General features: G+C 31.5%; 1 protein-coding gene across 1 annotated transcript; it reads right to left on the reverse strand.

Annotated features, from left to right (window-relative positions):
* Window positions 1–6,878: 6,878 nt before the first annotated feature.
* LOC133178682 (sialate O-acetylesterase-like) lies at window positions 6,879–11,163 on the reverse strand. The gene is made up of 8 exons (XM_061313403.1): window positions 10,846–11,163; window positions 10,602–10,740; window positions 10,158–10,329; window positions 9,904–10,004; window positions 9,568–9,698; window positions 8,368–8,522; window positions 7,749–7,947; window positions 6,879–7,124 (listed from the first exon to the last, which is right to left on the reverse strand). The coding sequence occupies exons 1-8, from the start codon at window positions 11,119–11,121 to the stop codon at window positions 6,879–6,881; spliced, it is 1,419 nt and encodes a 472-aa protein (XP_061169387.1). The 5' UTR covers window positions 11,122–11,163.
* Between the last annotated feature and the right edge of the window lie 3,874 nt (window positions 11,164–15,037).

The raw sequence follows: 15,037 nt of genomic DNA on the forward strand, positions 1-15,037 counted from the left end.
ATGTTTTGATAGAAAGAAATTTCAAAAGAAATCTCAAAAAGTCTGTTTTTACCGCCATAGTTTTAATGTCATATATCTGATAAATGTGTTCAATATTTGTTTTTCGTATTTCATTGCAAATAATGAATACATAGATAAAAAGTACCAAAATTAATATATATATATATATATATATATATATATATATATATATATATATATATATATATATATATATATATATATATATATATTTCAGGTTATCCCAGCAATTAAAGTACACCATCAAACGATTTGTTGTTTTCAATGGCAAACTATTTGAATGTCAATGCATAATTTGTGCTAAGAAATATTTTCAGGTATAGATCTTGTTTATAAAATAAATCTTGTGCTTTTGCAACATTAAAACATACTTTTAATGATTCTTTCTCACATTCATTTCACGATATGTTTTCTTCCTTATTCATATTCTTCAGTATTCACGATTTTAAATATCAAATAGGATTGTGATTAGCATATTTTGCAGTAAAAACGTTAGCGTTCGGTGCTTTCTCTGTCATTTACATCTATAAGGTCTTCACATTCTTATGTTTCACAGTAATAAACAAATAGTATTTTGAACGCACAAATATCCCTACCTTCAAAACGTAATTCATTTGTTTTGAGCTCGAATTTTTATCGGATTATAACTCTTCTACGTCACAGTAATGTAATTAAAAATGATTATAGGATTATTTTTTAAACACAAACAACCCAAACATGACCAAACTGTGATGTGTGTAACAGCTCCTGAATATACTATTTATATTTTTCAGGAGTTTTATTAAATACTCAGTTAGACAATGGCAATTTTCTTTTTTATTTATCACAGATCACGTACAAATTCATAAAAAACCCATCACAAGTGTCGCAACAGGTACCTCTTTGCTACGTATAAAAATTTCATTGATTAAGGTCACAAAATTAATCAATTTACAATATCTTTTTCTTTAAGTTGAACTGATATGTCGAAGGGAAATTTAAATAAAAGTCATTGAAATATCTGTTTCATTCGTCAATGTATTACTGACTATAGGCGGCAACTAAATAATATGTCGAATTACACGGGTGGCGTCCGATTTTCCATCCTCAACTTTCCTTATTTATGTAATAACATTCCACAATCACCTGTGTATGTCCAGTGTAACTGTCTTTTAGCCGATTCCGTACTCAAGAACAAAATCTAGAAACCAATCATTTATTTAAAACGAGGCAGATCATGACAAAAATATTGATGATGTTACAAGGTTTTAAAAAAATCCAACTTAAAATTGACATTTCCTAAATAATATTGTCGTGATAATGACTTCGTTTGTAAGTTCAACTCTTTTTTTTGGACTTATTTTGACTGATGTGTCATAACGAATTGTTAGACCAATCAATCAATACAGAAATTACGAGGGGGGGGGGATATGTCGGGTCGACAAGAAATACTTACTCCTCCCAGCTTCGTGATGCCACTTCTTTTGTCTCGATTGTCCTTGTGCCTCAGAGGCTCCGTGTTTTTCCTGTTCATATTTCTTTTGTTTCGATGAATTATGAGATTGATCAAACTTAAAGATAATTTTTCCAGCTCTTTCAAAGAGACTATGACAAAACAATAAGAGTTTTAAGAATGTAATAATTATAGTTATATGAATTCAGTCACAAAGATAGGATTTTATATATAAAACCACATAAATACACGTTATAATAAAAAGGTATTTTCAATGATAGGAATTCTAGCTTATTGAATTATAAACTATTCTATCTAAAGACAGTAAAACCCCATCTTAGTTTTTGATTCTAAATGTATTATCTTTTGTGCCTGGTCAGCTAGTGAAGAAGTTATATAATTATTTTATAATTTGTATAACTATTCTTGAATAAATTCTCTTTTAACAATCTGATATAGATAATAAGGGAAACATATCGAATTTAGGTATAAATAAAGGTTTTCACTTTTTTCCAGAGCTTGCAACTAATCAGAAGAATATTTTTCAACCCAATAGAAGGATGCTTTCCTACATATACTGAAACATATTGTTCCCTTGAATATTACACGTAAAAAAGGGGGAAAAACCCAGATTGTTTATGTGAGCTCTATCTATATTCTATCAATTTGACAATATGTTCTTAAACAAATATTGTATTTACATGAGGTTAATATGGTTTAAATATCAATATCTAATTTGGCTCATGTAATACACGTACAAATGTGTTAGTACATGTATGAATCATCAATACCTGAACTCAATACAGCAAAAGACGCTTCTAGCGAACATGCTTATAATGAATTTACCCTTATTATGAAATGATTTTCATTCCTCATTGGTCTCAAACATATTGTGAAAGTAACGGATATGTCGAATTTCCTTATATTGAAGCAAAATCACCCGTCCCTGGCACTTCGTTATAAACGTGTTTTACTGTATAAGTTAAAGGATTGAATACTAAAAAGTTGGGATTATTATTTTTTTGAAGCGCTATATAGAGAAAATTGTGCTATTTCTATACGGTAAATACTAAAGCTGGATAAAACACTTATCTTAACAGATTTATATCAAATACAAAAGGAAATATTTTCTGTAAAAGATGTCATATAAAGATACAAGTGTAAACTTGACGAATCAAATATGGAATTGGCTTTTTTGTCACATGGAACCTCATCTAGATAAACAAGGTAGAATTATGCAGGTTTTACGGACGGTTATTATTGTGAGACTTACCGATCTTTTACTGGTATGTTGACTGTCTGGCGAGAGCTCAGTCGGTAGAGCGCTCGCTCTGTGATTGGGAGGTCATGGGTTCAAATCCCGGCCGCCACTGACCTAACTCTACAAATAATAAGCAGCAACTGTTCATTCGCCAAGCACTCGGCATTTTTAAGTGAAAGTTGAGGGTTTTTTGGACAAGACCTTAAAAACCGAGGTCCTGTGTCACGGCAGGGATAAAGATCTCTCAGTGCCCAGTGACCCTGAGTGCCGAGTAAAGGTAAAAATTAGAAGCCCTTCACCTGTATGTGGTGACGTCTATTATGTGAGAAAAATTCTTAAACAACGTACAATCAATCAATATACTTTCATATAAATGTTGAATCTGATTCTTCAAGGGACTTCTGTTAAAACATTATTATTATCGTCTGAATTATGAAAGCACTCTATTAAACGAAGAAACAGACAATATTGATCGTCGACGGGTGAAATTCACAAAAATGTTGAATGCGTAGTATCTATACGCGTACGATTTAATGTTATATGTATGGGTATCAAACAATAAGTACAATTAAAAAAAAAAATTATAGCACGTTGCATTTCCTAAGAATGATTTAATACTCTTAACGGACCTCGTCAAAGATGGCATAAGAAATCCATCTTCCAGTACAAGATAATGTGTTTCGAGGGTTGCTAAATCATCTTGTTGGAATTTCGTGATCTATTTTTAGTCCAGTTAAGAAAATAATAAATGTTAATATTTACCTGGAAGGTCTAGTGCAAAATAATTTAGTATGATTTTTATAATAATGGATCGCAACCAATCAGAGAGCTAGGAATTATTTAATCAAATAAAATTGAATGTAATATCTATAAACATAAGTGAGGATTATCAAAACCAGTATAATATGCGTAAAGCATAAATATATATTCATCACTGCCCAGCTCAGCCGATTCTGCGTCCCTACATTTGTTTTCCATAGCCAACAAAAATGTGAATCATTCACAAATATGTAATGTAAAGAGATAAACTTTTATTGTTAGATTTAAATTCGAGCGAGTGTAAAATCCCTTGTTTAAGGAATCATATTTATTTAAAATCGAAACATGCTGATTTTGTCATAATCGGATCGAATTTGTTTTCTTTTGTTTTGAAATTTATTAAAAAAAAAAAAAAAAAAAAAAAAAAAAAAAAAAAAAAAACTGAAAGAGAAAGTTATTTGTGTTTATTTTCTCGATTCTTTTGATACAACCATACACTATGCCAGTAAAGTAGTGTGTATGAAGTCGCCTAGTAAAGTTATTAAAGAGTTCCAACAAGGAGTTTTTTGATCTCTAGAGAAGTGTTGGAACATTTCACTGCAGATCAAAGTCACGAAAGTCAAGAATAACTGAAGCCTTTCGGTAAGAAAGGTGGTACTTGATATAGTAGGAACCACGAGGAATCTGCAGGTGCTCTTAAATTGCACATTTTTTTAAACCAAAAAAAAGCATATGACGTGATTGCAGATGAGGAAGTTGAGAATTTTCTTGTTTATGGGAAAAAGTGACTTTCCCATTGAAGAAAGATAAAGTAATCTTTATGGTCACAAAGGAGAAAGCTACTTGTCAAATCAGACAGATTTTTTTTTCTTTTTGCCTACAGTTTTGGTAAAAAAAACAGTCCTTTTACATTTGAACATGAATATGTTGTTCTTTGAACAGTCCAAGCTAGAATAGGGGATTTGAGGAAAAAATAACGGGCTCCTACAAGTGCCTTTTTCAAAAACAAAGGGTTCAATGAAGTCTGGAAAGAAATCAAGTACATGTATACTGGATGGTGTGCTGAGGGTTGTTGAAATTTGAGTGCTAGTTGAGAATGACAGCGATTCAGCAGCTTCGATTTAGTTGGACAGATATTGGTTCAGAACTTTAGAACACAGTCAAATATGATGAAAATCTCTTGAAACTCATAAGTTGGATTTGTTTCAACTATTTCCAGAAAACCCCCGAACTTCTCTAAATTTTATGTTTGATCGTTAACGGGACTAATCAATATAATCAGCAACACTCAGAACAAAAGGGCACCAACCATTTAGAAGGATTGTAGAAAATACGGAAATTCCTCTTCTTTCTAACTTTGCTATACCTTGGTGGAAAAAAATGTTACAAAATCTTCTCCAAACCCATTATGAACAAGCAAATTCAAAGAATAATGTTCCCCTGCTTTCTTGTCTTAGTGAATGAGCATATTGTTTCAAATATAAACGCCCTATCATATATCATTCAAGAGAAATCGCCAAAGTTAAAATTTTAGAATATTATGTCAAACATGAAGGTCAAGGTCAAGATAAAAAATCATAGCGATGCTCGGAAACATCTTGTCACAAGTAAGGCATATTTCAAATATGAAACCCCTATCTTTTCTTAATCAAAAGTAATAAGGAAAGATAACGTTTTTGAAAAATAGGTCAAATGTCAAGGTCACAGGGTCAAAAATCATAGTATACTTAGAAAGGTCTTGTCACAGGTAATATGCATAATGAAAGTCCTATCTTTTCTTTTTCAAAAGTTATGACCAATTTAAAGTAATTCTAAAATTTTTGAAAAGTAGGTCAAACTTTGAGATCAATGTCACAGGGTCAAAAATCATACTAAATATGGAAAGGACTTGTCACAGGTAATGTACATGTGAAATATAAAAGCCCTATCTCTTCTCATTCAAAAGTTATGAGCAAGGTAAAAAAGTTTTGATAGACTGACAGACTGACACACGGACAGTCGAACGAGATTAAATATCCCCTTGCTTTCGAGAAAGCGGGTGACAAAAACATTGTTACATGTACCGCTCGCTGTGTGTGGTAGGGAGGGGGTGAGTTAAGGGTTGAAAATTGAGTGAAATGAGAGGATGATATTGGTTGAGTTATTCTGCACTAAAGGGGAAAAGTGAAGAAGCAGACTAGTTCTTCAAGCAGTACACTGTTCTTCACTATCCTCTTCCACCTCTGGCGCTGATGTCATACTAGCATAACGTATATCTTATTCCTAATTTTCCAGAAATAGACCCTGTAAATTGCGGCTCGAACCTTTCTAAAGCCTAGAATTATTCCAGTTTATATTGTTTTGGCAATAAATTTATCTTTCCAGAGCTTCAGAAACATTTATTTAATATTAATACGCTTCACTCATTGACATGATGTAATACATATCAATGAAACCTGAAGGTGCAGAGAGACAACAATGAGCTTACAGAAGTTTGAGGGAAAGGAAAATTAACTGATCAAAATAGTGAATGTTCTTGGTAGTTTTCTGCAAACATTTGAACAGGCAATTGCAGAGATTTTTCTTAAATTTTATATCTTGCAGCTGCACCATCAGTTGTAGAAAAGTGAGGTGTGGAGGAATGCATACCAATCTGCAATGTATGGCTGTTTGAAAAATAAAATCCTAAACAAAGAAGATTTAGAAACATTAGATAGAACGAAAATAAAAGAAAATTCGAATTAAATATGAAAACAATGAAATTTTATAATATAAAGTGATAATTTAAGTGTTCTATCATTGTTTTTATATTTTCATTACACAATAAGATATTCACACATTCTTTCGCATATTTGATCATGAACAACATTAAAAGATAATTGAAAAAAAAAAAACAAAATTGGATGTCAGCCATTTGAATAGCCATTTTGACCTTTTAATCGCAATTTTGACGAAGGCCAGCATATTTTTTCGGACTCAACATACTCAAATAAGGTTAAAAATCATGTTGTTCCAAATAATAATTATTAGCCGTCAGAAGTATTTCTTTCCATAAATCGGACCGGAAGGATCCGTGACTTTCACTTTTGATGAGCAACTATAACACATTGCTGTATTTTCCCACTGATGTACAAAAGAAAATTTTATTACAAATGAATAAAAAAAATATATAAAGCTATTTGTCTATATTTGCAGTCATTTACATCTAACTATTGCTAACATTATTTTCTTTCTACCTTAAACAAATAAGGTGTTGTAAGGTGTTGTAAACATTTTGTGTTTTTTTAAAACCAGGGTTAATAATCATATAATTCATTTCACTACATGTATATGTTAAGGTCGTTTTAGCAATTTAAGATTTCAATTTAATTGAAATTATTAAAATGCATGACTCGAAAGTTAATTTATCCTTGTTTCTTTGCAACCTCACGAGCTAACATGTAAGGTAAATGGAGGTCCTGGCAAATTGTTAGTTTTTCCGTACACTGCACAGTGATATAAAGCGCAAGGACTTTCCCGCCAAGCATATCGGACCTGTACCACGTGACTTCCATGGTTGCAAGATGAAATATCTAGATTTAAAGTGGCAAAGTCATGTGACTTAATTGTAGAGTTAATCCAGTGGGTGTCATATGGATTGCAAATTTGTGTTGCATGATTTACACAGCACACCTAAGAAGGAAAAAAAGAATACTTATTTGAATTTTAAAGGTAAAAAAAAGGTGTATTCCTTGTCTTTATTTCTAAATTAGGCAATGCATTTTAAATTTAAATCCGATAAGATTACTTTATCCCCTAAAAAATTTTCCATAATTTATTTTAGAATAATATGCGTCATTCATAACTTTTACTCTACACAAGGGAGAATTATTTATTTAAGGACCCTCTATACACTAGAAGAAAATATTTTTTGGGCATTGAGAAAATTATGGTGTGTAAAGATGTAAATACTGAGCTTATCTATCACATTTTTAACATAGGGTGCCTTGCATTTACCCACAGGAAAAATGTTCAAAGACAATGAAGTACTGATGAACAGAAATTACTGTTGTTTACTTCAGTGGGCAAAATACCAGCAAATTAAGTGTTCTATTTATTCATCTTGGCCTATTAAAGTGTTATGAATGCTTGATTTGATCAAAAATTAAATAATAAACTGTACATTCCAATTTACTTTATTCTTGATCAAAGGGAAGATCACTCTATCTACATAAAAATACCACATAATCAGAACTCTTTAGTGTGTAGTGTATAGAGGGTTCTTAAAACATTAATGTTGATGTTTTTTGTTTTTACCTCAAAACCACTGTTTGTTCTAATTTCAATAGGAGTTAGTCCGCGACCGTACTCTATAGTGAGATCGAGGTTTGTTCTGTCAACTACAGCAGAGGTAGGAAAAGGACCCTCAAAGTCCACATATCTCTCATGATAGGCCACACTCAGGGCCCCAAGATACAAGCGGTAGGCTATGGCATGTTTGTACCTCGGATGTATACTGTTACCGAGCAAAAAGTGAAAAAATGAGATGTACATATCCTTTACTTTCATTCTCAGCAACTGTCCCTATGTATTATATTTTTATATGATTATATAGAAAAGATTTGATGGGAATAGCCAAGTTTGTTGTTGTGTATGAGAAAGTCATTAAACTTTCGAGGAGGCAATAATTTGTCCCTAATGAGAAAAAATACATATACTATGTGGTTGGATACTACGAAGGCTAATGAATTCTTTTCCCTAAGATATTTTTTTGTGAAGTTATTATATAATAAATTGGGAAAGGTAAGTAGAGAACAAGAAATACAGCTGTATAACTGAATCTGATTCTTGATAAAAAATCCATTATTTAAAAAAACCCTTTAATATGACAAATGATTGTTGAATAAGTTACAGTGAGAGGAAGACAAAAGATTACTTTTCGTAGGGTGATTGGAAGTCAGGTAGATCGATAGCTACAGCCATAAATACATTGTAAAGAAGAGAATTAGGAACGTATCCGATGTTAGCTGTCTGTGCCCAGCGGAGTTGTGGGAAGTCGAGACTAGTCTCCCCTTCTCTCCACGGTGCCAACTGAAATAAAGGGAAATAATGTTCCAAAAAGTAAATCTATTAATGTTTTTTTGTGCTTTGTGTAAAATATTTCAGTACAATTTTGAATAAACAAATTTAAACGATATTACAATTTATTACCAAATTCTTTAGCAGGAAGGCCTATTAACGCCTTTTTATTTTCTAAAATCATTTTTACATATGTATCGGAAAAAGCATAAAGCAATCATTCTCAACAGGACCTCAGTTTATACGGTCTCAACCGAATGACCGGTCTCCACGTCCCGCTGTGGGATTCGAGCCCGCGACATAAAGATCAACATCTTACTCTGCGACTCTAGAGCAAACGCTCTAACCACTGCGCCACACTGGCGGCTCCATGACATTTATCTTAAGAAGTTCAGCTACGCATTTTTTTCTACTTTCATTGCAATAATATAAACTTTATAAATATTATTCAGTCACACTCACACGAAACCAATTTTCTTTGGCTTAACTGACATAATGGCTGAAATAGACTTAATACTTTTTTGTTTTATATTTGAATTACTGTTTTCAAGGTATGAAGAGACCCACGAATTTATGTCCACCACGAAATGTAATTTTTCACATATATTACTACTGAACAATTCTTCAACCACCAAATCAAATCCTTACGGACCGATGTTTTTCCTGAAACCACGAAAATTTGACACCGCGAAAACATGTGATTATACAGTAATATGAAATTCAAGTGCAATCAAATATTTTTCATGTGTCAAAAGTTAACTACCCAGTACCTTAAACAGCTACTATGCTAGACTCCCGCAATCCCCTTTGACACATGTCAAAAAGCTCCAAGCAGCTAAGCAAAGGGTTAATCGAGAGTGTTCTCTTTTTTACGTTGTAATATGGGTTTATACAGATATATTTTATGGGAATTTGACAAAAGAATGATTCCTGCAACTAATTTTTGAAAAGCAGTAAATATCGAACAATAAAATGTAGAATCAAGATTTGAATAGATACACGGTACATGTATGTACATGTATATGTGTACATGTACTTATCTATGCAATCTATGTACCTGTACAAATCCAAAAGGAAATGCTGGATTTGTCGTTCCTTTAGATGCTGCATTGAATTTTCCTCTCCAGTCCCGAATCATTTCAAGAAATTGACAGGAGTACTGATACGCATCCCCAGCATTTGACTCCCCTTGACAAGAGAAAGTGTTCTGTTATGACATCAGATTTTACAAGAATCCTTTCCTTGTAAAAATGTTTTGAATCTCTATTTACATAGCATATTTTTCATTCTAAATACTAAAATAGAATTCATTTGCATAGGAGAAATCAAATATAGCAGATGAATATGAAATTATGACAGCTTGAAATTGTTGCTAAATGAGACACAAGTATACCTTGATACCAGATGACACCATTGATCGTATTTCTGAGAAGTGGGTAAATCATAGCATTGTACAACATAGAATTGTACATTGTACCATTGTAAATAAAATCCCTATAACAAGAGATCAAGTAAATTATAATTAATAGATTATACTATCTTTTAACATTTCTGTCAAAATAAATATCATTTTTGAATATTTTGATATTATAAACATTATTTCATAAAATATATCAGTTGAAACATGGACAGAAAAGAAGAAATAACCTTTTTCGATGAATGTGCACTCCTGAACAAGCAGATAAAGCATCCGATGAAGACCAGGTCTCTATCCTTGTACCGCCCCAGTTTGTCTCAACCAATCCAATTGGATAGTTGAAGTGCTGTGATAAGTATTTGCCATATAGCCAGCAAACGGCTGAATAATTTGTGAGACTCTCTAAAAATAATGTTTACCATGAAATGCCTCTTGCCATTTACATTAAATATCGCCTATATATTTTATTTTAAACAATAGATTAGACTTTTTGTATGCCGTAATATTCCTTATTTGCTCACCTGCTTCGCTTTACAAATACACGTAACTCTCGCATGAGAATAGAAAATGAAATCATAAATGTTGCTGCGTATGCCTAATATGTAACAAAACCTTTCACTAACCATAGCATTAAAAATATGGAATTATACCATCAATAGAATTGTTTAACTTACTCGGATTAGGTTTCAGCCATGCTGCATCTATATGTTTAACGTCTGTATAAAGTGATGATGAAAATTCTCTATGCACGTGGAACAGACGGACGCTTTGATAGTTTACGCTGGCTGCATACTCTTGTGTTGCATTCAAAAGCTGTTATGAACAAAAAAAAAAAACTAAATTGATAAATTTGATTGTATTTTATTCTTTTATTTTTAAATTCATTTACTTTTGGATTGAACAATATCGATGTTTTACCCCAAAAGTCGCGAACTCAATATTGCTTTGTCCAGAGCAAATCCATACGTCACCAAAAAGAACATCCGAGATCTCAACAGTCCCCAGACTTGATGTTGCAGAAACATTATATGGACCATGATCTTTAGGACTTGTAAACTTCGCTTCCCATATATGATCACTATTGACAGTCGTCAAGGCAACCTCATTGTTGTTAAGTTGTATGTGGACTACGTCACCAACTTTGCTTGACTGTCCCCAAATGCTTGTCCCGGTAAAACTTTGCTGCAACACCATGTGGTCATGATAGTAGGAGGAGAACTTAAAAGTTGCTGCACATGCTTTAATTGTGTGAAAATAAATAAAAAATATGCAATACCAGTATGTGCCAAAGTACTTTAAAAACAAGCTAGTTTTTTTTCTAAATAATTTCAATTAATATGTAGTACGTGTACATGTACAGTACGAAAATAGCATGTTTTTGTTTTCATTATGAGTAAACACAAGAAAAAGAAAATCCTCAAGTATTGATAAATAACATATACTACATAGTAGCAAATTAAAACATTTTACATTCCTATTACTGTTCATGCTTTCAATGTATGAAAATAAATGAAAAGCTGTACATGTAATACCAATATGTGCAAAAGTAGGTTAATAAAATCAAACTATTTTTTTTTTTTACTTAATGGATTAAATTAATATGCAGTACGTGTACATGTATTCATCATTGAATCGAATTTTTTCATGAGTAAACTCGAGAAAAAAAAAATCTCCAAATAATTAATTACAAAAACATATTATACGTAGTGGCAATTTGATAAAATATTTTATATTCCTATCACTCGAGATGAAGATAGTTTAATGTCAGAAACATGGTGTTTCCTGACAAAAACATGGGGAATGGAAAATATCTTTTTTCTCAGTTCTTAAAAGAAACTTACTGTTTAAGATATAGATAAAAACTTACCTTCCGGTACAGAGAAGAGTATTGTAAATGCGATTATCAATAATGTTAATGACCCCATGTCTATTGGCATTTTGTGAGAGAAGTTAAATGCAGACTGCACTTATCAGTATAAGTTGTGGACATAAATATTGAACCGGAGATCCTCATGGAAAAGATAGAATGTAGAAAATGTAAGGAAAGACGCAAAATGTCATTTATCTAAGAGCGTAAAGGAAAACCAAAATGACAAATATTATATACTATGCTTGGGAAATAATTCTCTGTTTTGATTTTTCGTTGTTTTAATAAAACAAAGAATTCGTGTTACGCGAATTCCAACACTTTTATGTTTAATGAAAAATAAAGAAAAATTTACATTCAAAAATTTAAATTACTATGCAGTATTTCAATACGCTTTACATAATGTATTAAACTTTGATAAAATAATATATATATATATATATATATATATATATATATATATATATATATATATATATATATATATATATATATATATATATATATATATATATATATATATATATATATACTGTATATTATTGGGAGGACACATGGACCTTACTCATCACTTGAATATGGCTACACATCCTCTGGGACCTGTCGTTTTTATGTTATATACACAGTCCTAAGGTTGCTCTGCTAGAAAGAAGAATGTTTTGATTTTAATCCAAGATTTTTAAATAAATGCAGAAATATGAAAATGAAATGTTTAAAACGAAACACAGGAGCATATGTAACAAAATATATGTTCATGTATTTAATCTAATTGTGTAGTTGCAAATCTTAAAATTGTTCTATTCATATTATGAACAAAATTACTGTATGTGTACTTACTACAGCGGGCATCATATTTAAGCGGCTTCAACGCGGACAGCAATGCGCTAATTCATGAATACCACTAAGAATTCGTTAATAAATACAATACTCGGCGCGGAGGTATGTAGCGCTAATTTTTGATTACGCAAACGACTTCATGCCCGATGACTGCGGTATAGTTTAAATACGGCAATCTATATCACGTACAGTAATTTAAAACTTGACTTTCTATACATGATTTCCAGTTTCCAGAAAATTTGAAGCAATAGTTGGTCTTCTGGTAACACCATATCAAACAACCATTACAGCACTTACTGATGAATATATATGTTGATGGATATAAGCAAGACATATTTAACCCAAAATATTTAGGACGAAAACAAAGCCATACCCTATCTTGGTCTTATGCCATCAGCACCCCTAAGGTTATTTCATATCATTTTAAGATGAACTCCTATTTTTTCTTTTCACTTTTCTATACTAATCCTCTAAAGACAATTCTCACACCATTCCCTCTAGTGAACTTGTACTTGTAAAATTAATTTTAACCAAATAACCTATGATTTAAACTAAGTACAAAATCTGTGCAGAAAGGTGGATTGAAAGGCTACAGATACAACAACAGATTTATTGATAACAGTATTCCTTTTCTTACATAACCCGTCTTAATGACTTAGACAGTCACACACTTGACAGGACATTCACAATTTTGACAGAAATTTCGTTGTAATGCACACTGATTTATGTCAATGTTATCAAAACATGACTGTGATTTTCACCTTTACTTGGGAAAAATTTTCTTTGAAAATCACCTTCGGATATGATGGGGAAGTCAGTCTTGGATTTCAGCTTTCATTTTGACGTCATTCGAATGCTGTACTGACATAACTCAAGTATTCTTCAGTATACACTGAGTTCAAATATTTATCATTTTACAAGGGAACCATCCAAAAAGCCTTACTTTGATTAACAGAGAAAACCGTTTTTCTTTAAAATTATATTTAAAAAAGAATTTGAAGAAAATTGAAACGAAATAGAAGTTTCCTTATAATTCAGTTCATGTTTCTAATCTGTATATTTTCTAAGGTACTCGTGTGATTTCAATTACTTTATATTAAAACATTGACATAATGTGGAAGACATTTCCCTACCCTTTCCCCATTTTTTCAATGCTCCCGCATTTTTTTTTCTTTAACAGAACTTGAAAATGTATCACTTTTAGCTTCCTATTTCATTTACAACAAATCTCTGTTCTTTTTATTACACATCAATGTATTACAAATACAAACGACCTTACAAATGGCTACAGTAACTTTATACCCTATGCGTAACAGAAATTGACTGGAACTTACATTTTGATGAAGTATTCTTTTGAGAGGAGAAAGAAATGCTCATTTTAAAGACTTATTCTGATGATAAAGTTGAGGCAGTTTGTACTGAACTTCCCAATATTTTATACATAAAAACATTTTTTTCCCACTAGCCCCATTTTATCTATTCACATTTTCATTCATTGTAATTTTGATAGACTTCTCAAAACAAGGAGAAATGTTTAATTGTAGATAATGCTTTAAAATAAAGAAATTTCAAAAGAAATCTCAAGAAAAATAGTACTGTTTTCCCGCCATAGTTTCAATGTCATATATCTAAAAATATACATATGTTCAATATTTTTGTCTTTCGTATTTCATTGCAAATAAAAAATACATAGACAAAAAGTACCAAAATTAAAAAAAAAAAAAGAAGAAAATTCAGGTTATCTCAGCAAAGTACACCTTCAAACGATTTGTTGTTTTCAATGGCAAAGTGTTTGAATTTCAATGCATAATTCATGCTAAAAAATATTTTCAGATTCAGCTCTTGTTTGTAAAATAAATCTTGTGCTTTTGCAACATTAAAACATACTTTTAATGATTCTTTCTCATATTTATTTTGATCAAATATCTTTTTTCCCCATTATTCATATTTTTCAGTATTCACGATTTTCAATATAAAATAAGAGTGCGGTTATCATATTTTGCAGTATCATCGTTAGCGTTCGGTGCTTTTTCTGTCACTGACATCTGTTAGGTCTTGACACATTCTTATGTTTCACAGTAATAAACAAGATGTATTTTGAACGCACAAATTTCCTTACCTTTAAAACGTAATTCATTTATTTTGAGATAGATTTTTATTGGATTATAACTCCTCTACGTCACAGTAATGTAATCAACAATAATTATAGGGTAATTTTTTAACACAAATAACCCAAACGTGACCAAACTGTGATGTTAGGAAGAGTTTCTGAGCATACTAATTATATTTTTTCAGGAGTCTTATTAAATGCAGAGGTAGACATTAACAACCTACATTTTTGTTTATCGCAGATCACATACTTATTCATAAAAGCAACACAAGTGTCGCAACAGGTACCTCCTTGGT

Source organism: Saccostrea echinata, unplaced genomic scaffold (assembly GCF_033153115.1).
Source record: "Saccostrea echinata isolate AGI-Se365-2 ecotype Australia unplaced genomic scaffold, CSIRO_AGI_Sech_v1 ptg000003l, whole genome shotgun sequence".
Classification (NCBI taxonomy): domain Eukaryota; kingdom Metazoa; phylum Mollusca; class Bivalvia; order Ostreida; family Ostreidae; genus Saccostrea; species Saccostrea echinata.